Source organism: Bombus terrestris, chromosome 7 (assembly GCF_910591885.1).
Source record: "Bombus terrestris chromosome 7, iyBomTerr1.2, whole genome shotgun sequence".
Lineage (NCBI taxonomy): Eukaryota > Metazoa > Arthropoda > Insecta > Hymenoptera > Apidae > Bombus > Bombus terrestris.
Genome location: NC_063275.1, coordinates 19,238,265 through 19,261,187, shown reverse-complemented (window position 1 = coordinate 19,261,187; position 22,923 = coordinate 19,238,265). Strand labels below are relative to the sequence as shown.

Below are 22,923 nucleotides of genomic sequence, written 5' to 3'. Positions count from 1 at the left end.
ATTGATTGCCGTGTTATTCGACAATGATAACAGGGAAAAAAAAATCTGATGTAAATACTAATTGGCAAGTAAAGATGTGCAGATATGTATTGATCGCGGTGTGTATTGTTGTGCCATTCTATGATACATATAGAGGATATCTGATTTTAGTTGAACTTATAAGGTTTACCGCTTGGCAATCTGATAGCCGAACTTACAAGGTGCTTCAGTTAGCAATCGGATAGACGAGTTGAACTTATAAGGGGTTCCATTTACCATGCATGCCCAAAGTATGAATCGATATATTTGAACAACACATTGCTTAACTTATAAGGAACGAATATTATGATTATAAAAATGGCTCTTAAAATTTAAAAATTATTCATCCTTTTCTCACCGAGACATGATGTATGTATACTTCCGGTGCAAAGAGAAACAATAAAACGAAACAATAAATTACACATATTAGTGAATGATTGTATTAAAAGGATTATTAATAAAACGAGTATTGCTTTTCATTTTTTAGATAACGTATTAAGCAACATATTTATTTTACAAACTCTATTTACAAGCATCACGTATAAATTACAAATACACGATTTAATTATATCGAGAAGAGAATTGAATTAATTAATTTGATCGGTTTAGTCAAAATTAAACAATCGATGTATCTACCGCTTCTTTTTAAATAACCTTCATCTTCAAGCAATTTCCGATTCTTTCAATAATTATTGCTCACATAATTTTCGTCTTCCCCCGACTATTCTCATTCACTGGAAACCAACAACGATAAATGTCCCTCGAAACCCGATAAATACTTATCGATCATTCTGTTGGTGTGAAATAGAGGTTGCAATTGGAGAAATTATTTTGCAAGTAGATACCGGTGCGCTTTAATTTCGCTGCAAGGATACAACAGTAACTACCAAACTCTTGCTAAACAGTTCTCGCGAAGTTTCCTTTTGCGGACCAAGTTGATTAAACGTTTCGCTTCGTGTCTAGCGCACGGAATATATACAACGCGTGAATCTAACCAGACGATCTAACGTAACGTAGAGATGAAACGAAATAATCGAATTACATTTCTTCGCCCAATAAGGTTCCCGACTACAGATACGCAAAGAAGAGTCGAATACCAGAAAAATTAGTAAGCACCAGTTGCGTGGGCGATTATCTGGCGTTACTCGAGAACGTGGACGGAGAGATCTTTGAAATTTCCAAGTTCTGCGGAGAGGGTCACATTCCACGGATCCTTTCGAAAGGAAGAAGCATTATCGTGGAGTTCTTTGCGGAACAGGACGGCACTATAATGCACGACGGGTTCCAGTTGTCGTTTCAGGAAACGGAAGAGGCGCCCGGCGTGAAACACGATCGAAATTGCGAGTTCGTTTACAAAAGTACGGAACGAACCAGGGAAAATATCAAGTCGTTGCAGAGCTGGTATCCGCCAAATACTTTGTGCAGTTACAAATTTATGGGCAGATCGTCGGAAAAGATCTCCGTTCATATGAAGATAATCAGGAACGAGCCAGACCAGGAATACGTTTCGCAGAAACGGAACTTCAGCCTGAATTACTGCTCCGGAAACGAGATTGCGGTTTACAATGGGATCGAGGTGAGTAACAGTCGAGCCAACGTAAGAAATTAACGGGTTGTGTGGTAAACATAATAGCTCCCCTGTTGCTTGTCTTATTGTGCTATTCGAAATTGTTCCTAAATGACCTTCGTTCTTTTAAAAAAGTCAATAAATTACGTAGGTACAGGGTCTAATTTCGTTGCGCCTACCGTAAGAAATTTTTCAATTACTTTCGATTCAAATTGAATTTGAACATTATGCATATATTACGTTCTTTTCTTAATTTTATTATATCGTTTCAATTTTCATACTTATCGTATTTTCTATTCTATGAGAGTAAGAATTGTTTCTTATAATTCAAACAAACAATCACAGGGTTGGGGTAAAAATGGGAAAAATTTTCCATTTTATAACACATTTTGTTTACGAGAATTGAGATAGCATAAATTGTAACGATTATAATGTTCGAAAAATCATCTTCATAAGATAACATTAAAGATTTGATATACTGATTAAAAAGGGTATGTACAGGGTATGACCAGTCTATTAATGGAACAAAACACGGATAAAAATGATTAATATTTTATTAATCGTACCTTTTTATGATCTCTAAGTAAGATATAAATTTTATGAACACTCCCTTTATGAACAATTTAATTGAATGCAGTTCCTTCCTTAATGGACCAAAACATAAAAACTCAATTTTTTCAATAAAGCGATTTTGTAACATTCACTGTTTTCTTCTTTTGCTCTTCAATTTAGATAGTCGAAGTTATCAATTATGGCCACGAATTGAATAATTAAGAGTTCTTATAATTGTTCGAAATAACTATAATCATATATTTAAGTGAAACTAGTCTCTAAAAATGTTTTGGGAAACTATGAAACACACTATGAACATTTTTTGTGTATTTTAACATGTTGACTATAGATGAATATTGCATCTTTTACTTATAACGTTAACGTGTTGTGGTTTGCTTAAAAGTTTCAACGCTCGAGTGCTTCTATATAGAATATTTAGTACTTTAATATTATCACCGCAATATTGAAAGCGTTGAAAATTCTACAGATATGTAGTTATTTATTTAATTAGAACGATTTAATTACTTTCGTCGTCCTTAGAGCGTCACTGACTTATCTAATGGCGTGACTCGCATATTAATCAACGTGTTAACCAACATATGACTATCATTAACAAGAGTTGCATATATATTATTTTTAATATTACTTTTATGCCATCGTCTGATTCTTTTCAACAACAAAACCACTATATCTTTTTCTATTACCTCGCATTAATTCGATTCGCATCTTTTACAAAAATATTGTATTAAATTTACTCAAACTTTTGTTTTGCGAGGAACATTTGCATCTTTCGAGAATGTTCTCTTCGTCGTTTCGTTTATGCTATTCCATTTCCAGACTACGGCGAACTTTTTCATCCTGCAATTCCTGTTATGCTAATTATAAATCACAACTCTCTTCGTCATAATAAAATAAACATGAGAATATTAAACTTCCAGGTGAACAACAGCGTCTTGATGTGGTCTTACTGCGATGTGTCCCACCAAGATATTAATAACATTCAAGTTCCTCTCACCTCCAGCGGAAATGAATTGTTAATACAATATTATAGCGCGAAGGGCTCGTACGATGGGCAAGAATTCACTTACACGATATCCTACAGGTTCATAAAGAAATCGCAGAATTCTACCACTAGACGTCAAGTCCAGGACGATTTCAAGCTGATCTCTCTCAGACCGGTAAACTTCTCAGCGTTGAACCTCAACGAGAGTGAGAATTGCAACTGCGATTTCGGCGACAGAATCGGCAGCTTTAAAAACTGGTTTATGGTACTCGTTGTCTTAGGAATAGTCTCGTTTCTCGGTGCCATCCTCACTATAATAGCTCTCCTTGCCAAATGCATCAAAATGCGATCGATGGAGAAGAAACTGCTGCAGACTCCGAAACTATAAGCGCGATCAAATTTTGTACGATTTTCTATCTGTTCGAATAAAACGATTTTTTTTACAAGCGAAAATAGATTTAGATCTACGCATGTGTTCATTTGATCCACATTTGGATATCTACACTTATTTATCGATTGTTGCAATGTGATTAAAATTTGGCCGGATGCAATGATCTTCGAATCTTTACAACTCGAATCAAAATTTAATTTGGAATTGAAGAATCGTGAAATAGATATCGCAGATATTTCTCTTGATATAACTTAATCCATACGTTGAATTATTTTTTTCAGAGGAGTTTCTTCTTAAGTTACTATTTTTTAATAACCTGTATGCATAAAAATATTTCTATTTTGATTTATATTCAAATTATATCCAACGACAGTTCTTGATATTGACGTTTCTCGTTCTTTTCCTGTGATTCTAATCAACTTTGCATTCATCGAACAAATTTTCATTCAAGATAGGTTTTATTAAAAATAGATGAAAATGTACATACAACGATCCATAGAAAGAAAGAAATATAATCGCAGCACAAAATACAAAAACGACTACTACCTTTGTAGCTTTGTTCTATACTTGCCACATTCTCACCTTCGTTCGTTAATTTTTTCCTTTAATTTCCACTTTCGATATCAAGAGAAATTATGTCTAAAAAAATATAATCTTACTTCATGCTCCATAATTAAACCTGAAAATATAACTAGTCGTATAATTAAGAACGAATCGTATGATGCTAAAGAAATCGAGCATCTTGTCCGAATCAAAAAATATCGCCTAAAATGGTCAAAAGGTCTCACCGAGATTTGAACTCGGATCGCTGGATTCAGAGTCCAGAGTGCTAGCCGTTACACCATGAGACCTTGAGAATTTTTTTACAGAAATTAGAATAGTATGCATGTGTAAGTAAGTGCATACTTTACACGTTTTTATAATACTACAAGTGAATTAACATCGAGAAATATAAATGACAATTGTGATCGACGCAATGGCCAAGTCGATCAAGCATAAATTCCATCAAACTGCGAACGTGTAAATACGGATGATCCTCGACATACATATCTAATTAGAAAAATATAAGAAAATCAAATTGTTGACATGGAAATGAGAGAAAACGAACGAAAGAGCGTACGAAGTAGATATAAATACATACGATAAAAATTATCATACTTTGTTAGGAGATCTAAGGAAATATCATCGCTTGAGGAGAAAGCTTTAAAGAATTTTTTTTACCGATAACAATAAGGACTAATTGTACGGTCGTTGCGGACGCTAATGTATACCGTTATAAGTGTTATTTTGCATAAGAGAATAAACGTCGCTTCTGTACAATATGATAATTAATCAAGAGGAACGTGTAAAGTCCATGTAATATAAAGCATTCTTCGTTGAATAAATTGCTGTATTATAAACACTTCCTATACCATCAAATGCTATTGATTCTCATTGTTGGATCGGAAGTCAAAGGTAGGGAGGTTTCTTCGTGCATAAATTACGATTATTCGGTGCTCGATTCAAACCTTGAATATTCAGATCTCAGTTGAATGAATGAAAATTGCTTAGGACGTGCTAGTAAGTTGTCCTAAGCGATTAGCAAACATGAAAGAATTAGCGTCAATTGTATATAATAATTTACCATAATGGAATGAGAGAACAGACATATTTTTGTGTTGCAATGAAAGTTGAAGCTGTAGAAAGATATTGTTAGCAAAAATACGCAAAGAAAGAAAAAATGCAAAAATTAACAAATCGTACAGACTAGTAAAATCAGAACATTGAATCCTAATTCTACTTTCAGCGACATACCAGAATCAAAGATATCAAAGAATAGGTTTTTATTGTTGCGATCGTGAGCAATTCAAGTAATTTGGCGAGCAAACTTTAACGATATAATGTGGACATAATGGAGGTTCGAATCAAAATATTTAATTATAATTATATTTCAAGCGACAAAGAGTTACGAGAAAATCATAAGTAGATGTGCTTGGAAACGGGATGAAATACGTGTGAACGAAACACTTGGGGGTGTAATATCGTCCGACATAAACTATCGCCCTACTTATTGCATCTCGTGATGAAATTGCAATGTTACGTATAAAGAGAAAAGATAATCACAAAACGATATCACATAAGAGATTAACTAAGTAACCACTTGAGAGGAGTAGTCTCTTAAGTTATCTGTATTCATAATTTTTGCAATTCACAATTTATAATACATATAATAAACGAACTACGTCATTAACAAATATGAAAATTAAAAAATTTCTTAGGCGGATTTAGGATTTAAGAAGACAAAAATCATCGCTAATCGTATGTAAAATGTTTTGCTGAATGTAAAACAAGATTTCCTCGTTGTTCTTAACATAGATTATATTTCATTCTTTGTCATTTACGAATTATTTAAATTAATTGACTAACGCAATAGTACATGCATTGTTAAAAGCGATAGCAGAAAGATTAAAATATTACCGCTGAATAAGTAAGATTTTAGTATTATAGTTATAATCGCTATTACAAAATTGTACAACATTTCAACAAAATTGGATCAAACGGGATGCAGTTAACGAGATATTTTTTCTTTAAATTCAAATGATGATTTAAAAGATGTAATAACTAAATGTTTTTTTCTTTTTATTTTTTTACATATAGAATAAACTCTTTCTGGTATCACATTTCGAGGTGTCATAATGTCGTTTTAAAAATCTCCATTTTAATTTATACAAGTGCTTCGTTTATGAAAATGGTAACTTTTCCATTAAATCGCAATCTACCTACATTAATTTAAGAGCAGTTTCGGTGAACGCATAATACGGGACACAATGAAGCATTCGCACTGACAGTAATTGGACGTTGCGCAAGCAATGATTTACCGGAAATATATTACATTGGCTAAGTCAAGGCATGAATCAGCACTTATTCGTGTATTTTGCCCGTATTTCATAAAGCAACGAGCAAAAAAGTGAACAAGCGACACAGCTGCGGTGCCAAACAATAATTTGTTAAAATGTTCCTACTCGTTTCGTACACGAAATGTCGCGAGAATGTTATCGAATGTAGATCTCTAAGTATTAATTTTTATTATCCTCGCATATTCACGTATCTCCGTCGAATACTAAATTGATCTACATTTATAACAATGGAACGTATTTTTATAAAAAAAAGAAGAAAAGAAAAATAAAAAATAATAATAAGAAAAGCAACTTGTAAATGTGATAAATATTTAATCGAATTGTAAGCCCACTAACAATAAACGATTTACAATATGTAATAGCATCAAAATGCTCGAACGATGTGTAACTGTATCAAGTGAAACGAAAACACTTCATAATAAAAACAAAAGTATTGCTAATTGTATACGATGGCTTAATTATTCTTATTCTGGCATGACCTAATTTTTTATTTGTTCGATATAATTTTGATCGTTACTCTGTCAAATGAAAAATTAGTTCGATGGATACATCGCTAGTTTCTTTTTAATTACAAGAGTTTCATGATAAATGACGTGATGGAGGTTTGTAATTCTATTAATTAAGTTTCTTCTCATGTTAATAATAGAACGATTAAAAATATTAGTTATTGAAAGTATTAGAAACATAATTGATAATTATAGATACATTTATATGTATTTCTGTGATGAGATATTTATTTATTATGGAATAATATTTATTTATATCTAAACAAATCATACTTACGATTTATTCATTATTACATGTACTTCATGATCAATACATCAATCTCTATATTATAAACTATTGTCAAATAATAGCCAAAAATATGTGATACATTTAAATTTGTTCTGCTCTTAATGGTTCTCCTATTTTACCAATAGATGTCGCATTTGAAGTCCTGATATTCCTTTCTATGTGGTCGTTTGCCAACGGTATCGATTTGATACATGTAAAGTTAGTAGTGAGCTTGCAAATTCGTGGACGGAGTGTCGTTTGTAACTGTAGCTTTGTGTATCGAAAATTCGAACAGAATGGCAAGAATAGCAGCCATAAAACAATCTTTGGAAAAAGCGTTACACGATGAAAGCAAAACATGGGCAAAGTATCTAGGCAAAGTCGAAAAAAAGACAGGAGTCGATCGACTTTATGTTTTTTTAAGTATGGACGTTAGAATCGTATACTTTGTAAGCTTTTTGTGGCAGTTTTTGTCTTGCTTGATAAACCAATTAATTATCACTTTACGTAACGAGAACCTAGTTCAAATTTCTCTCGGAAACAATAATTTAATCGTAATTCTAAATTTAATTCTAAAAGTTTTGAAATTACGCACATTTCACTCGCATTTGACTATACTACAACGATATCGTATAGATTGTAAAATATAAAAGAACCTTGACAACGCGGTTATTTTATAGCATAAGAATTTACAAAAGCATTCGATGACAATTGAATATTCATAGGTATAACAATAATAAAAGGAATGATCGAGTTTTTCCGCATTTGTGTAACATACACATTTTACTGTATCACAATAAGATTCTTGCAATTTGCTTAGAAATTTTGCTTACGATAATTAATTTCACTGAATTTTTCTATAATGTTGTTTAATATTTTTTTAGGTTTTGTTGGATTTACAGCATTATATTTGGTGTTTGGTATTGGTCAGCAGTTAGTTTGTAATATCTTTGGATTTATATATCCTGCTTATTGTTCTATGAAAGCCTTGGAAAGTCCAAAGAAAGAGGATGATACAAAGTGGCTGACCTATTGGGTGGTTTTTGCAATTTTTACAATCGTTGAATTTTTCGCAGATTATATTTTATGCTGGTTTCCAGTCTATTGGCTTTTTAAGGTACTTTGTTATATTTTAATTACAGTTATTATAAATATAAGTTGTAAATCATATACTTATTATATTGTTGGTTTTTACAGTGTCTCTTTTACATTTGGCTAATGGCACCTATTGAACGTAATGGTTCCTTAATATTATACAACTGTATTATTAGACCAAACTTTTTAAGATATCATCACAAAGTTGATGCATTGATATCGTCTGCTCAGGATGCTGGTATATTTTTTATGACAAGATATATATATATACATAGTTAATACTTTAATATTTATTACAATCTACTAAAGAAAATACTTTTATTTCAGCTGTTAAAGCCGCAGCAAATGCTTTGCTGACAGAAAAACAGGAGTAATATTTACAATTTTGAATTCCTAGAGGCTTAAAAAATATGCCTTAAAAATTTTTACTGTTTTCTCGTCTCGTCCATTTTTAATAAAAAGGAAACTGCAATATATTTGACAGTCTTAATTTCCTATATATAATGTTTATATAGTAGTATAAATTTTATAATCAATTGTGCCTATTATTAAGATGCTGTTATAAAATCCAATTACACATGTTATTGTGTATCTTACAAATTTCTATATCTTGTCAGGAATGTAGTTCATCAGATCACAAAATTTTGAATGAATGTAATAAATACATAATACTGTCATAAATGCAAATAAAAATTGTATGAATACATAAAGTTTATAATTACAAGTCTTACAAAAATGGCTGTGCAATGTTACGTTCTGTTGCAAGATTTTTACATAAGCCAAGCCAATTTAGTAATATTGAACAAATAATTCTTACGATATCATTTGTGATTGGATATTAATGATATTTTAGACAGTTATAAACACTATCCGAGCAAATGTTTTCTATCATAGTATAATTGTCTGTATAAAGATATTTTTATGCCATGATATTACAGTTATAAACAAGGTGAATATTTTTAGTATTGGAAATGAGTGTATAATGATTTGTAAAATCACCAAACAAACGACCTTTGTAAAAAATACATAACACGAATGACGAGATTTATATTTACAATTTTGTAAGTGAGGGTAGAATTAGATAATATAAAGATTGAGAATATGACATAAATCATAATACATGTGTATGATGTATGGATACTAAAAATTAATGAATTGTAGGTAAGCGCAAAATTTTTGAAATGATAAATTAGATATTAATCTTGCACAAGTATAAAGACAAGCTTTAAGTATATTTGTAGCGCCAAACTTATATTTGAACAGGCGTTATTATTTTATAAGAGGTTGAAGAAATATGTGGCATTTTGCGACTGACCAGTCGTATCTTAACAATCGGGAGGCAATGTCAAGTCATTGTTGATCCATGCCAAATTCGCGTATTCAGACCTTATAAAGTAAAGTGTAAGATGTTCCATCGTTCTTAAAATAAATTCTATACATTTAAATAGTACATATATATTTACGATTTATTTGCAAAACTAGAAAATTTTCAGTACAAATGGAAACGTAAACATCGAGTGAGCGAGACGGAATGAAAACAAATACATTTTCGTTCTCAAGCCAATAAACCGACAATGTAACTTGTGACAAGGCCAGTGCACTTTTTACAACATAACTCACAGGTCGGAATTGACCATGTACCGTCCGTAAACTAATACATTTTACGGTAACGAGTGAAAAATAATCTGTTTTTTTTGTATTGTTCCTGTTTACACAAGTCGACTGGTCAGTCGCGCTTTAAACATCTTCGCACCGAAGAGTTTCGCTAACTCCTTGTTATTGTTTCTGTTGAAAATTTTAGTCCCACGTTAATATTACAAGCAAATAGGTATGCTGAGACTCCTATTCACTAATAATTTATTATTCCATTACATTTTATTCAATTAAGAAGACATAATTATATTTAAGTATACAGATTTATTATTGGTTAATAAAATCTTAATAAATGTGTTTTAGGTCGATTCAATAAAGATGATATCTTTTATTTCATATTCTTTAAATGAGCACTTGGTTTTTGTACAGTATTCGCAGCGCTGATATGTTACAAACGATAATCTGTTTCTTCTAGTGTACTTCTGCAATTTAATAACGGTAAAATTAATTAAATAATACATACATATATATATAACAATTGAAATAACAAAAATACGTACATCTCTTTGAAGTGTAATTTTTCTGCTGTTAGTGCAAGTTTCCTAATATTTCGAATAGTGCAGGCGGCGGCGATTTGCACTTCCGGGTCATTTGATCCCACCAAACGTAGCACATGCTGTAAATTTTTAATATAAATACATATTAACAATTGTAGAACACGTAGAAATTATAGGATAAATGGCTTTAGGCCGTCTTAAATAAAAACCTTGTATAAATCTGTTGAAGAATTTTGACGAAACATTATTATTAACTTATATTTCTTAATATCGCACGGTTTTCATCTTAATAATCGAAATACTTTTTATGGGGGAAATATTACTGTACATACTACTGTACATACCTTTATAACACCGGCAGAGTGCATGGTGATGCAGTTCATGGGCTCTTTACTTAAATGATACGCGGCTATGCAAACTCCCCTGAGAACATTTGTATTTTTGCTAGTCATGTAATCAATTAATGGGGCAACCGCGTGCAATCGACCAAATTTAGCATTATTCTCCCCCCATTCGCAGCAATGAGCTATGGCCAAGGTCAAATTTGCACGCAAATCTTCATTTTCCTAAAAGAGGGTAAAATGTTAAATTGAAATAAAGCATAAATATATTGATTATTAAATTAAATAGTTCTAAATATTCAGAGGTTTAGTAAAATGTCGTTATTTCTATGTGTTAAGAATTACTTGAATAAGAAATTTGAATCAGTTTATTTTCGGACAAAAAGAATAATAAAATATATTAATGAACTTGAAATTATAGATAAAAGTATGCAAAAATCTTAGGAAATTTATTTACTGTTTGGATTTACTGAATTCTCTCTCTCTCTCTCTCTTTATATTTTACATAACAATAAAAACATGATGATCATTTGAACAAAAAATGATTTGAAACAAAATTAAGAAAAAAAAACGTAATAAGAAAATATCATTCCCAATCTCAAAATATTTTAACGAAATACTTCCATTAGTACAACACATAAATTCTAATTATCACTTAATATCTGATCTGTAATATATTAATATGCTTCCTTCTTCTTAAACTAGAAAGATTGACCCTTTGAAAGAATCAAAAAATGTCAAAAGAATTGTTCAAATTCTTTGGATATTCTGCAGGAAAGAAGAAAGAAAAGGTGTAGCGCCGAATAAAGATCGCAAAAATTACCGTGGGCACAAGATTCGCCAGTTTCTCCACTACTCCATGATCGCTGAGAATACCCAAGTTTTCCGGGTCCGTAGCGATTCCGGCAATAGTGGCACATACCGCGCTCAGTACTTCAGTATTGGTACTTTCAAGAAGACTGACTGTAAGCTCCAATCCACCTACAAATGCCCGTACCATTTCCGGAGAGTCTTTGGCATATTTGATACAAGATACCAATGCGAGGCAGGAGTTTCTTTTGATTACGTCACTAGGATGTTTCAGCAATGACCAGACTAATCGAACACCATCATTGATGTGCTCTGGATCGTTGATGATGTCCATGCATTGTTCATTTTGCGCGCACTCCTTTATCACCAATGGTATGTTCTCCAATAAAGGCTCGTACGTAGAGCTTAATAATTTGATCTACACAGTGATTTAGATCTTATTAATATTATTGCCATATGTTGACGATGATCATACTTGTTGGACCACGAATGATTTTTCAAATATATTACAGGAGAATTGAATGACATTTTTCTTTCCCTTTAATGTGTATATCATACTATATCTCATTCTACTTTTGTATAGATTATATACAGTTCACAACTGTGAATTTTCTAGCTCATATTTGAAATTAACTTCAAGTTAAAATCTCAAAAGTACAAACTTTCTAAAAGAATTCTATAGAAATTGTAAAAGAAGAATCAAATTAAAATGAATGCCATGAATTTTGCGTTTACTTTGTTATGTATCTATTACGTTGCTTCTCCGTTTCTTTCTCATACTTTTTCAGCTACTGTAACTCAAATCTACAGTGTACGTACGAGAGAAAACTTTATGGGATAATTCAAGAAACAAAGACGAAATCGGCCTTAAAATATTAAATCGGAGGATTAAAACGAAGATAATGGCCACTTTAAAGTAGCAAATAGAGATCAGAGATACTCAGAAGTACCGAAGGGTATTAAGAGCCAAGATTAGGAAAATAATGATAATACCTCTCATCACAGATAAAGAAACAACTATAAACAGCTAAAACCTGTAATCCATATTTTGATTTAACATATTAAATTCAGTAGAGCGACGAGATAAAAAATATTTCCATAAAGAGAAATAAATATAGAATCACCAGATTTGGCAGACCATCGTTGATCCTCAGAACGTCTCTGTTAACAGGATCTTTGCAACATTCCGCCAATGCTCCTACAACATTCGCCTGCACGTCATCATCCTCGTGTTCTTCTAAAAATGGTACTAAAGCAGCAACCAAACCATTTTGATTGAATCTTATTACGTTCTCTGGACTTATAGCACATTTCCATATTCCGCCTGTGACTGCAGCTAACAATTGTTTATTAGCCCGGACTTCTTCGCATTGTAAAAGCTTACACAATACATCCAAGCCAGATGTTTGGCGAACCATGTCCCTGGCGATTTTGTTTGTTCCACATTTGAATATCGCCAGAGCGCAATTTTCCTTCAACTTAATATTGTCACTTTGCAGGTGTCGTACAACGTCACAGATAATATCTGTGGTCTCGAACGCTTTGCGAAATACGTTCTGTAATCGTGAAGGAATTATCGATGGACATATGTAAGTTGATAAATGTTTTATAAATGTTTAGATAAGGATTTGCTTATTATCTGGTTTATCGCAAATATATAAACAGCATTTGTACAATAGTATCAATCTTGATAATAGATAATATGTTGAACATTGATAAGGAATATTGGTAGTATTGAATATTGATGAGAAACAAAAGATAATTGTTATATAATAATTCCGTTTATACTGAAAAAGTTATACTAGAAAATTTGATATATTATATCATATAAAATATACCACTCACATAAACATATCATATAAAACATGCATCGAAATTCGTGAATTAGAACACTTAAGTAAAAATATAATAAAATCGAGTTAAAGAATTAAAGATCGAAAATATTTGAAATTTTAGTATTCACAGATTGCAAATCAGGTATTTTGACTTTTATCGTGGAATATTACCGGAAATTCTCAAATATCCACGTTTGGAATAACAGTTTAACATTTAAATTTCATTTACCTTAATTGCACATTGTTGAACAGCTCCCATCATCGGTACTACAAGAGAAGTGTGATGTGATTTCAGGAAACGTTCCATGAGCTTCACCACACCAAACTTGTGAAGTACGTCTCTCACTTTCGGACTACTGCTCAGAGAATCTAAAACTTTGGCACAGCCTATGGCAACCGCAACTAATTCCTTGTTAGTTTCGTTCAACTCATTGTACGGTGTTCGAAGAATAGAATCTGGTACGTCCATCACATCTAACTATTAAAGGTTACAATTTTTTCATGATATAAAATCTTCGTTATGCGATTATTTCGTTGATATGCTAAGAATTCCAAAAAATTTGTCAGAGGCTTCATAAGAAATTTCGCAAATAATTTCATCGATCACGAGATTAAAAAGTTGAATAAATATTTAAGAAATTATAAATTGATTAAGAAAGCTTACAATGAGAGGTATGCCGTCTCGAATTCGTATTTGTTTCCTTGCTTTCCTAATTCGTGCAACAATAGCCATAGTCTCTGCAGCTAAAACCTTCGCAACAATAGAATAGGACCTCAATATAAAAATTATTCTCATTATTTTTATGCCATTCAGTCGTATCTTTAAATTAATGTAACTTATTTTGTATTGAGCTTTATTGGAAACGAATCTTATTAATTTATTTTGTGAATGAATTTTTCATTAGATTTGTTCAAAAAAGTGTACTATCATTATTATTGTAGAAGAGGAATAAAATTGTAAATGTTCTTGTGCAAATGAACGATCAGTGAAGTATAAGAAAGTATACTGAACGAGCGAAAAACTAACTTGAATGTCTCTAGCCGGATGCTTTAACATTTGAATCAACGGTGTTACAATACCAAGATCGATTAGGTGCCGTCGCATTTCTGTAGATGACACGATCTGGAGTAAAACCGACAGGGAGCCATTCTGGCATTTTAAATCTCTCGTTTCGAGTAGATTCACCAGAATCTCCAGACCTCCCATCTCTCGAATCGCCTTTTGTATGATCTGTTATCGTAGAAAATTAAAGGTGCATTTTATTTGTCCTGTTTTATTAACTCTAATTATGAAGTATATCGTTGGAAAATTTGAATTTCTAATTGTTTTTAATTAATACATTAAGAATTTCTATGAGAAAGTCCTCCCCCTATTTCTTTCTCCATTATTTCATTCTGGATTATTTAATAAAAATAATAATAAAAAATTACATTATTTAATATAAAATAAATGAAATAAATTTAATATAAATGTAATCGATAGTCAAAGTAGATATTTAGTTTTCTAGTAGTTTGCATCTCCGGCATTACGATATACAATTAATTTTCATTCTAAATTCTAAATTCTTCGACGTGTGAATTCATCGAATCTTCGCTTGGAAATTTTGTGCTTAATAATTAAAATTATAATTATATGGAATAAAAACTAAGTGAATTACCCTATTGGTCAGATCATAATCTTTTAAAAGACAGACAGCCACCATAGTTGCGGTTTGATTACCCGCTTTCATGTATCTGATAAGCTTCTGTATGTGCCAAAACTCTGATGGCACTTCCGGAGCTTCATCCTGCACGTATCTTACTTCATCGTCACTTTCTGATTCAGGTTCGTCATCTGTACTTTCTTCCTCCTGTTTTTCGCTGATGTAACGGACTCGAGGACCGAATGGTTGTCCAGTGACTGCTGATATTAGTGGCTTCGATGGTTCTTCCGGTTCGATTACTTCCAGCATATCCGGCTCGATTCTTTATTCGAAAAAAAAGAAAAAGAAAAATAGAGAAAATCAAAATGAAATGTCATAATTGTAGATCGTTGAAATAAAATCATAGGTCTCTTTAATTAAGCGATTAAACGCATAATGCAATTATTTAATTACGAAATATCGTGATATTATGGATACTTACATATGTTAAATACTAAGGCTGTGAGAGAAAAAATATTAAAAAACAAATAACTCTGTGAAATGACGGCTCTGGAACAAAAGGTATTAAAAAATAAGTAGAAGCATGAGTGTTGCAAACGTCATATAAAATTTGTTTTAGCACTTTGATACGTTACAAAATGAAAATGAAATATTTATGAGATGATTGAGATTATAAGACGTATCGTTTTTTATGTACTCGGCAACTTATTTCATTTTTCAATTATTAGTTTATCAAGTTTGACAATAAATAAGTAATCAATCGTCATTTACCTCCAAGTATTTTTATAGACACGTTAATATAGTACAATACTATATAGTTAAACACTATAATTTATGTTTGAAGTACAGTGATTCTAAACTTACGTTGGTGGCGGTTCGATGGATATTTTTTTCACATCTTTTTTCCGTTTCGGTGGCATAATCTTCTATTTCTGACTACAAGGAACGATTAAAACGTTGAATACCTTGTTTCGTGTAGATAGGATAAAGTACCCTCTTTGTTTTGGGCACTTGGATTAAGAAATTTGTTAAGCTCTTTGCGCACGCAGCTATCGATCAAACAATTCATTACTATACACAGCCCATGTAGGCATCTGTTCTGCGAATGATATAAGATTAATGTTATTTAATTTCCCTTCTTATGATACTTATTTACACGTCTAAATACTTATGTGTATATATATTGTAAATGTGCTTTAGTTAGCAACTTCTTCTAGAATCTCTATCAAAAGATGTATTTTCTTTTTAAATATCTACGACGGGCATTTTTAATTTCATTTGGTTAAATTACATACTTAGTATTACAATACAAAAAATTGATCACTCGCTGGATCGATCAAATCGTTGTTTACTGACCTGAATAAATCGATTAATCGGACACATTTTTGTTGTATCCTCTTTTATATACGTACATACTACGAGGGACAAACAAAGGGAAAATAAAATCGGAAAATTTAAAGCTATGTACATTTCTACAGCGTGTATACAGAAATGGGCGATATATTAAAGTATAAACTCACATGACAGATATATGACGTTGAAATTATTCAGTGTAAAATATTCTGAACGTAGCAGTACTTTGCCATACGATATTTATTTTTCGTTTAAATGACAGCTTCGTTTCGATTCTTCGCGTTCAGTCGATAACGTTCCAGGTTAATCGTGTCAATTGAGATTTACAAATGACAGAGTGAACATAAAAGCATTGATTGTCCGTCATTCTAAATTCTAAGTTAAAATTCTACAAAATTCCGGTCTATGTGTTCACTAATATCGAAACAAATATTTTCAGAAGACATATATTCAAACACAATAATGTATAATCATAGTTGATGCTAAAAGGACCAAATATCTGACCAAATATCGTTTTACACAACTAATTAGATCGATGTAGAAGCATACAATGCACGTGACGTAAGCGTAAGGTAAGCGTAATAAATAAAATTAAGGGTGTTTTACTGTTTGATCTTTGGGAAACTGAATTTTGTTGTATTTTTTAAACTCTTATAGCTTCAAAATGAAAACCCTGGAGAATGTGGCAAGTAGCGGCTAAGATTTACATTTTTGAATTATTAGCTTTTTTATTTCATTCTATTTACTGTTGCAGCCAAACTCATCGTAACTAAGAATCTTCGGATTCTTTTATCTCGTAATGTGTATCGTATCGTATCGTGTATGTAAGTCGTAAGTCATTTTTCCAAGAGAGCGCGTTCTACGGTATATAATACTGCCAATTTGTCTATTTCTTTTTAGCAAAATTTACAAACGTTACTGAAACATAGATAAATACAGTTTTTGCAAAATGTAAAATGCTAATTAAAAGGATTGTATGGATCATTAGTAAAAAAAGAATCTAATAATACGAGTCACTTTAAATGTTACAGAATGAAGAACTTTATGGAAAAAGGTGGAAGTACGGAAAATCTAAAAGCGGTTTGTAAAATTGCTAAGAAAATCAAATGTTCCGTATACACATATATGCTACTCCATTTTCAGTGGTGTTGCTTTTAATATCCTTGTCAATATGGCTTTGTATATGCCGCTGGGGATTTCGGTATAATTTGAAAGACCGTGAAGTAATTAATTACTTATATAAGATTATAATGCTGTTAAAGTATCTTTAATTATCGTAATTGTGTTTTATACTTTTTAAATTAAATGGATGGACACAGATTAATAACACTTATATAAACAACTTACACGTACAGATTTTATCCTGTTTAATTTTATACTTCATCGTCATTACTATGTTGAACATGCTCTTTTTGGGTCATATGCGATTTTATTGCGAACGTCCACAAGGAATTAAGAATTAAGAACCCCATACTGTAACGGGTAAAAGCAATAATATTTATAAATATATATTATTCATACTCTTTTTAGTTGATTTTTATTGAAAGGATAAAAAATGAAGAAATTGATTAATATTTTAATATACGTAAGAGAATATATTACACATTAAAGTTTTTACGAAATGTATTATTACTTTATAGCCACAGCATCGATTATCACAGTACTTTTATTATCTCAAATCGTTAATTGATCAAGAAATATTTTCTTTATATTGTTATGAAAATCAAGGAATATTTTAATTGAAAGTAATTCATCTAATAATGTAAATAAATAGAGCATTCAAATGAACCGCGCTTAGAAACTGAATACGTCGATGTATCGAAACGGTATACTTACATAGGTTATGTTCACAATAGGTGATTGTATGCTTATAATTATTTTAAATCTTTCTGAATAACTATACGTGTTTAATCAAAATTCAAGGTATTGTATCAAATGATCTACTTGATTAATACTGAAATTAATTTAAATGATAAACACAAACAATACTTTTAACATTTTTAATACATTACTAACCTATAAGTGTAGTGTTATTTAAATTCAACATAATTATTGAGATAAAATATATTATTAAAGAAATTATATTGGAATAAGTTAATGTCATATGTTTATTACTTACTTTTGTTTTATAATATCCATTTTATGTTAGTGAATACTTTTATATTATATGTATTAATATATTTTAATCTCATTGTAGAAGATAATTAAAATGCATATGCAAATGCAACGATTGATATAATAAACAAATATTAATAAAGAACTAATTCTGGATATCCTTTTCAGATGGGAATGCGTAGACATGCTCAATTTCTTGCTCGGACAGTTATGATTCGAGATAATAATGTAGAAAAAGCTTCTCGTTTGTTAAATAGTATATTGTCAAAAGAAGGTATTTTTGAACAATTTAGACGTACTAGATATTATGAAAAACCTACCCAAACAAGAAGGAGGATTAATTTTGAAATATGTAAAGCTATTTATGCTGAGGACATGAATAGAAAAATTCAGTTTATTTTAAGAAAAAATAGAGAAAATCCATATCCTGGCTCTGACTAAACTGTACTTATGTTTTAATTAAGTGTCTTGTATAATTCTAAAGTCATCTGTAAATTTGTATGCATATGATATAGTGGTAAATATCCTTACTTTATGTGTATTCTGTATAACTGGTTAAAATACGTTAAATAAATTACAAACCTACGCCGTCGGTATGTCAGAAGCTGATACACAAAGTTCCATTTAATGTCACGTCTATCTTATCCTTAGCCAGTTATATCATCGCATTTGTATCTCGTTTATGGTCATATGTCATATATTATTTCATGCTGAATCGGTAACGTCAGAAATTACACAAAAAATTACAAAAAAAAAATAGAAGTTCAGAAGACGCGGAATAAGATGATACATTGGATATTACATCAGCTTGTATTTCTTGTATTAAACTACAGTTTCAAATAAATTGTATCTAAAAAGGAATACATATACATACAATCCAAAGTACGATTTGTGTCGTGGCGCCATCCTATGAACTACTTGAACCACTGATTTCTTTAAAACTTGATGGATAAGGGTCACTTTTCTGTTTGTGAAATTTTTTAAACAATTTTCATCTCTGGTATAATAGATATCATTTTCATTTTAAAATTAATTATAAAGAATTTTTCAATGTATTAATGGAAAAACAACATGTCATTAAGATACACTGTAATTCCATAATTATCGATTTAAAAGGATATGAGATGCGATATAAATAGGGACGAGCTTCTTTTGTGGTATAAATTATAAATAGCATTTCTTGAAAATTTTGCCAAAAAATTGATATACAAAACTTTTAAAACAATAATAAAATCTCCTAATAAATATTCCAACACTCTGATTAATTCAAAGGAAAAGAAAATGTAACATAGGTAAGCAGAGACTATTTCAAGTAAATAACATTTGTAGCTTAATCCAGACATTTCCATGTAGGTAATATTCCTAGCTTCGTACGGAATAATTTTGCTTCAATGTACAGAGTATCGGAAATTTGAATATCAATTTGCATTAAGGCGATAATATCGCGTCATACTTTCCTAAGTGACGTAGAACCATTTTGTAGATTTAAGAAAACAGGTTGATTTAAAATTCGTTTCCTACAATTTTTTAAGGGTTCATTATTTAACATTTATCCTTATTTTTATATATTGTTTCTTATCCAAAGTTACGAAGTGAGAAATTTATGAAAATTAAATCAAATATAATACCAAAAATATCGTAAGCTACGTTGCAACTAATTTTATAAAGAATTTGAAGTATATCGAACAAATATTATCAAAGGTGCCAGAGTAAACAGCATGTTTTTGACAGATATCTTCAACGTTGTTTTCAACGTTGTAACTTCATTGACTGTTCGAATTTCAAAAAAAACCTTTTACCATAGTATTCTAGGTAGCACGTGAAACCAAACAATATATATATATATATTTCCAATTTCTCACTTTTACAAGATGCTATACTGTATTAATTACTTATGTATTAATTACTTAATTACTTACTGTATTAATCCTGTGACGTGTAGAAATGACGAGTTTTGTCGTTTTTTAAATTTACATTTGTTTACAGTACTCAAGAAAATGACGTGTGTATTACAATGGTAAGCGTTAACAGTAAGCGTAATCTAGTTCTCATGGAAAATCACTTCTGGCTTTTTTTAATAACGCTGCATTGTTCTTTAACGAGAATAGTTGAGCTAGTTATCGTTGGTTGCAATTGAAGCGATCTTGATATAATTTGCGAATCGATTAGCAAGTTGCAACTTGCAACTCATCGAAAGTGAAATGTAATGAAGCAGAGAGTTATCTTTCTCAGTATTATTTAGAGTTACAACATAAGGCGCAAACTTCTTATAAAACCTTAAAGATAGATCGAATATGTTTGGATATGACCTCTAAAATTAAATCAGTATTTTCTTAATGATCTTAAAACAACGTGATCGTACGAAACGTGCACACACGCAAACATTGGAAAGTGACAATCGTATTAAATTTCTTAACGTTATTTCTCCCTTATTATTAAGATTAAATGCTTGTAAAATTAAAAATGAAGTTTCTTTACTTAATGAATACATTATCTATAAGGAGTGATATGAATCGGAATAAATTGTGCGATCTGTATTAATTAAAATAAAGAAAATAATAATACACAGTATATAGAATATAACCAGTAATTACGCATAATATCTAATGAGTAACGTGTAATGATACAATAACAGATGTGTATATAAGGAAGGAGATACGAATGAAGTAATAATGTTTATCAGTTTATACGTCAAACGCAATTATAGTTTGATTTGTTTATGAGGAACGTTCACTTGCTTGCGTCTTGCACGTATATTGGCAAAATAGTTTATTATTCAAGAGTAATAAGACTACGTGTATATGTCTGCTATCTTGAAATATACTTTCTTCAGTAGTCTGTATATTTTCTGCTAGGGCCTAGATCCACATTTAGAACGTTGGTAATAAGAACGTAAACGTACCCGTGACGCGCATGATGGATTATGAATCGTCCTAAATTTTAAATTTTCTCGTAACCTGTTATTGAGAATCCGATTATGTGAATTAAACAGACGGCAATTCTAAAATATAATCTTTTAAATAATTCAGTAAACCTATCGTGATATTTTATGGCTCTAAAATCTATGTTTCTGTGAGTATGTTTAGAGTTTAAAAAGTCTTTAATTTTTATAATTTACGTTTCTCAAAATGCAATTTGTTTAATTTCCCTGAGGAAATGTTTGGAAAAAAATAGAAGATAAGCCATTTTACGATGTAAGATATCAAGTAATATTTTCATGTTAATATAAGAAGTTACGGTCAGTTCATTAAAAAGGAGAAATGTCGTTCGTGCGTTATGTATCTATATCGGTCTTCTGCAAAAACATAGTCTGCGATGGTAAAACTTTCTCCAAGTAGTGCACCATTTTTCCTAAGTAATTTTCGTTATCTTTACTTTGGAAAGAACTTTAATCTAGTTTTTGAAATCATCTCACGAACTTCAGGTTCTCGACTAAAACGATCATGAAATACAAAATTTTATTTCGCTTATTTTTGTTTTATGTTTCATTGATTCTTTGCTTCCACTGTATAAATATCTTGGCGTGTACAATAATTAACTTCTGATACGATAAGTACGTAAATAATTTTGCAGTTTACAAGGAAAAAAAAAATTCACCATAGTAGAAAGAGGACAAAACTCTCATTGTAATATGACGGACGCATTAAGAAAAAATGATTAGGAGATTTTACGTAATCAAAAGATACGGGAAATTATTCGACTAAAATAAACTGAATAATGACTTTTTTTGTCCTGTCTACGCTGGTATTCCTGTTTTTCCTTCTTGCTAGGGAACTTGGCACCACTATCCATTCATTTTTGCTATCTATTCAATTTTCGCCAAGTTGGCGAATTCATTGCCAAGAAAACCGACAAAACGTTTTGTCTTTGCTCTGGTTTCAGCACGCGAAGTAGAAAACACGGAGAACGAAGACGGAGCTTGTAAAAAACAATTCAACGAAATTTGTCCTCTTGGATGACAAGCGCGGATTAGGAAGTCAAGACGTGAAACGACGAATACTTTTATTAAAATTAAAAAGTTCTAAAAAAGAAAGTTAGAAACTGAAGGATAAAATTACGATTCGATAGATTATATATCTCTTTTTCTTCCAACCGGTTTATTTATTTGCATTTTTTATAGATTATCTTCTGACGGTCTACAGATTGTCAGAATTAGAATTTACAAGTCGTTCTAAGAAAAACAATTTTGCGCGCACATTTTACAATCAGATGTTTATCAAAGTGACGCACTAACTGCTTACAATCGGTAATTTCCTCGATAGAATCGCTCATTCAGATACGAATTTCATTTAAGCGATTTGAAGAAAGGAAAATGTACAGAACGCGCGTGATACACATTATTTATGTAAAATATCCGAGGTATACTAAATATAATAAAT

General features: G+C 31.0%; 3 protein-coding genes, 1 long non-coding RNA gene and 1 other non-coding gene across 15 annotated transcripts in view; 3 read left to right on the top strand and 2 right to left on the bottom strand.

Annotated features, from left to right (window-relative positions):
• Nucleotides 1–6,873, top strand: part of LOC100646417 — a 71,790-nt gene extending 64,917 nt beyond the window's left edge. Inside the window, exons 6-7 of the mRNA XM_003396776.4 lie at nucleotides 1,079–1,594; nucleotides 3,076–6,873. Coding sequence (XP_003396824.1) covers nucleotides 1,079–1,594; nucleotides 3,076–3,528 — 969 coding nt within the window. The 3' untranslated portion in view covers nucleotides 3,529–6,873. The remainder of the gene's footprint in view (nucleotides 1–1,078; nucleotides 1,595–3,075) is intronic.
• TRNAQ-CUG lies at nucleotides 4,311–4,382 on the bottom strand. Its single transcript has one exon. It is a non-coding gene; the product is annotated as a tRNA-Gln (tRNA).
• Nucleotides 6,874–7,409: 536 nt separating the features above from the next.
• On the top strand, nucleotides 7,410–9,747 carry LOC100646260 (receptor expression-enhancing protein 5). The gene is made up of 4 exons (XM_003396775.4): nucleotides 7,410–7,625; nucleotides 8,087–8,319; nucleotides 8,400–8,535; nucleotides 8,625–9,747. The coding sequence occupies exons 1-4, from the start codon at nucleotides 7,499–7,501 to the stop codon at nucleotides 8,669–8,671; spliced, it is 543 nt and encodes a 180-aa protein (XP_003396823.2). The 5' UTR covers nucleotides 7,410–7,498; the 3' UTR covers nucleotides 8,672–9,747.
• On the bottom strand, nucleotides 9,486–21,093 carry LOC100646147 (armadillo repeat-containing protein gudu). Of its 11 annotated transcripts, none has more exons than XM_048407873.1 (12): nucleotides 18,549–18,714; nucleotides 15,941–17,902; nucleotides 15,558–15,625; nucleotides 15,092–15,398; nucleotides 14,461–14,664; nucleotides 14,098–14,184; nucleotides 13,663–13,911; nucleotides 12,723–13,154; nucleotides 11,612–12,016; nucleotides 10,792–11,013; nucleotides 10,451–10,566; nucleotides 9,486–10,372 (listed from the first exon to the last, which is right to left on the bottom strand). In XM_048407873.1, exons 4-12 carry the CDS (start codon nucleotides 15,383–15,385, stop codon nucleotides 10,339–10,341), a joined length of 2,043 nt encoding a protein of 680 aa, XP_048263830.1. In that variant the 5' UTR covers nucleotides 15,386–15,398; nucleotides 15,558–15,625; nucleotides 15,941–17,902; nucleotides 18,549–18,714; the 3' UTR covers nucleotides 9,486–10,338. The 11 variants fall into 11 exon arrangements, with proteins under 11 accessions (XP_048263830.1, XP_048263822.1, XP_048263824.1 ...); XM_048407865.1 differs by lacking the exon at nucleotides 15,558–15,625 and having other exon boundaries at nucleotides 15,941–16,175; nucleotides 16,597–17,902; XM_048407867.1 differs by lacking the exon at nucleotides 15,558–15,625 and having other exon boundaries at nucleotides 15,941–16,170; nucleotides 16,597–17,902.
• LOC100645835 lies at nucleotides 18,207–19,153 on the top strand. The gene is made up of 2 exons (XR_002307808.2): nucleotides 18,207–18,352; nucleotides 18,713–19,153. It is a non-coding gene; the product is annotated as a 28S ribosomal protein S21, mitochondrial (long non-coding RNA).
• Nucleotides 21,094–22,923: the final 1,830 nt, after the last annotated feature.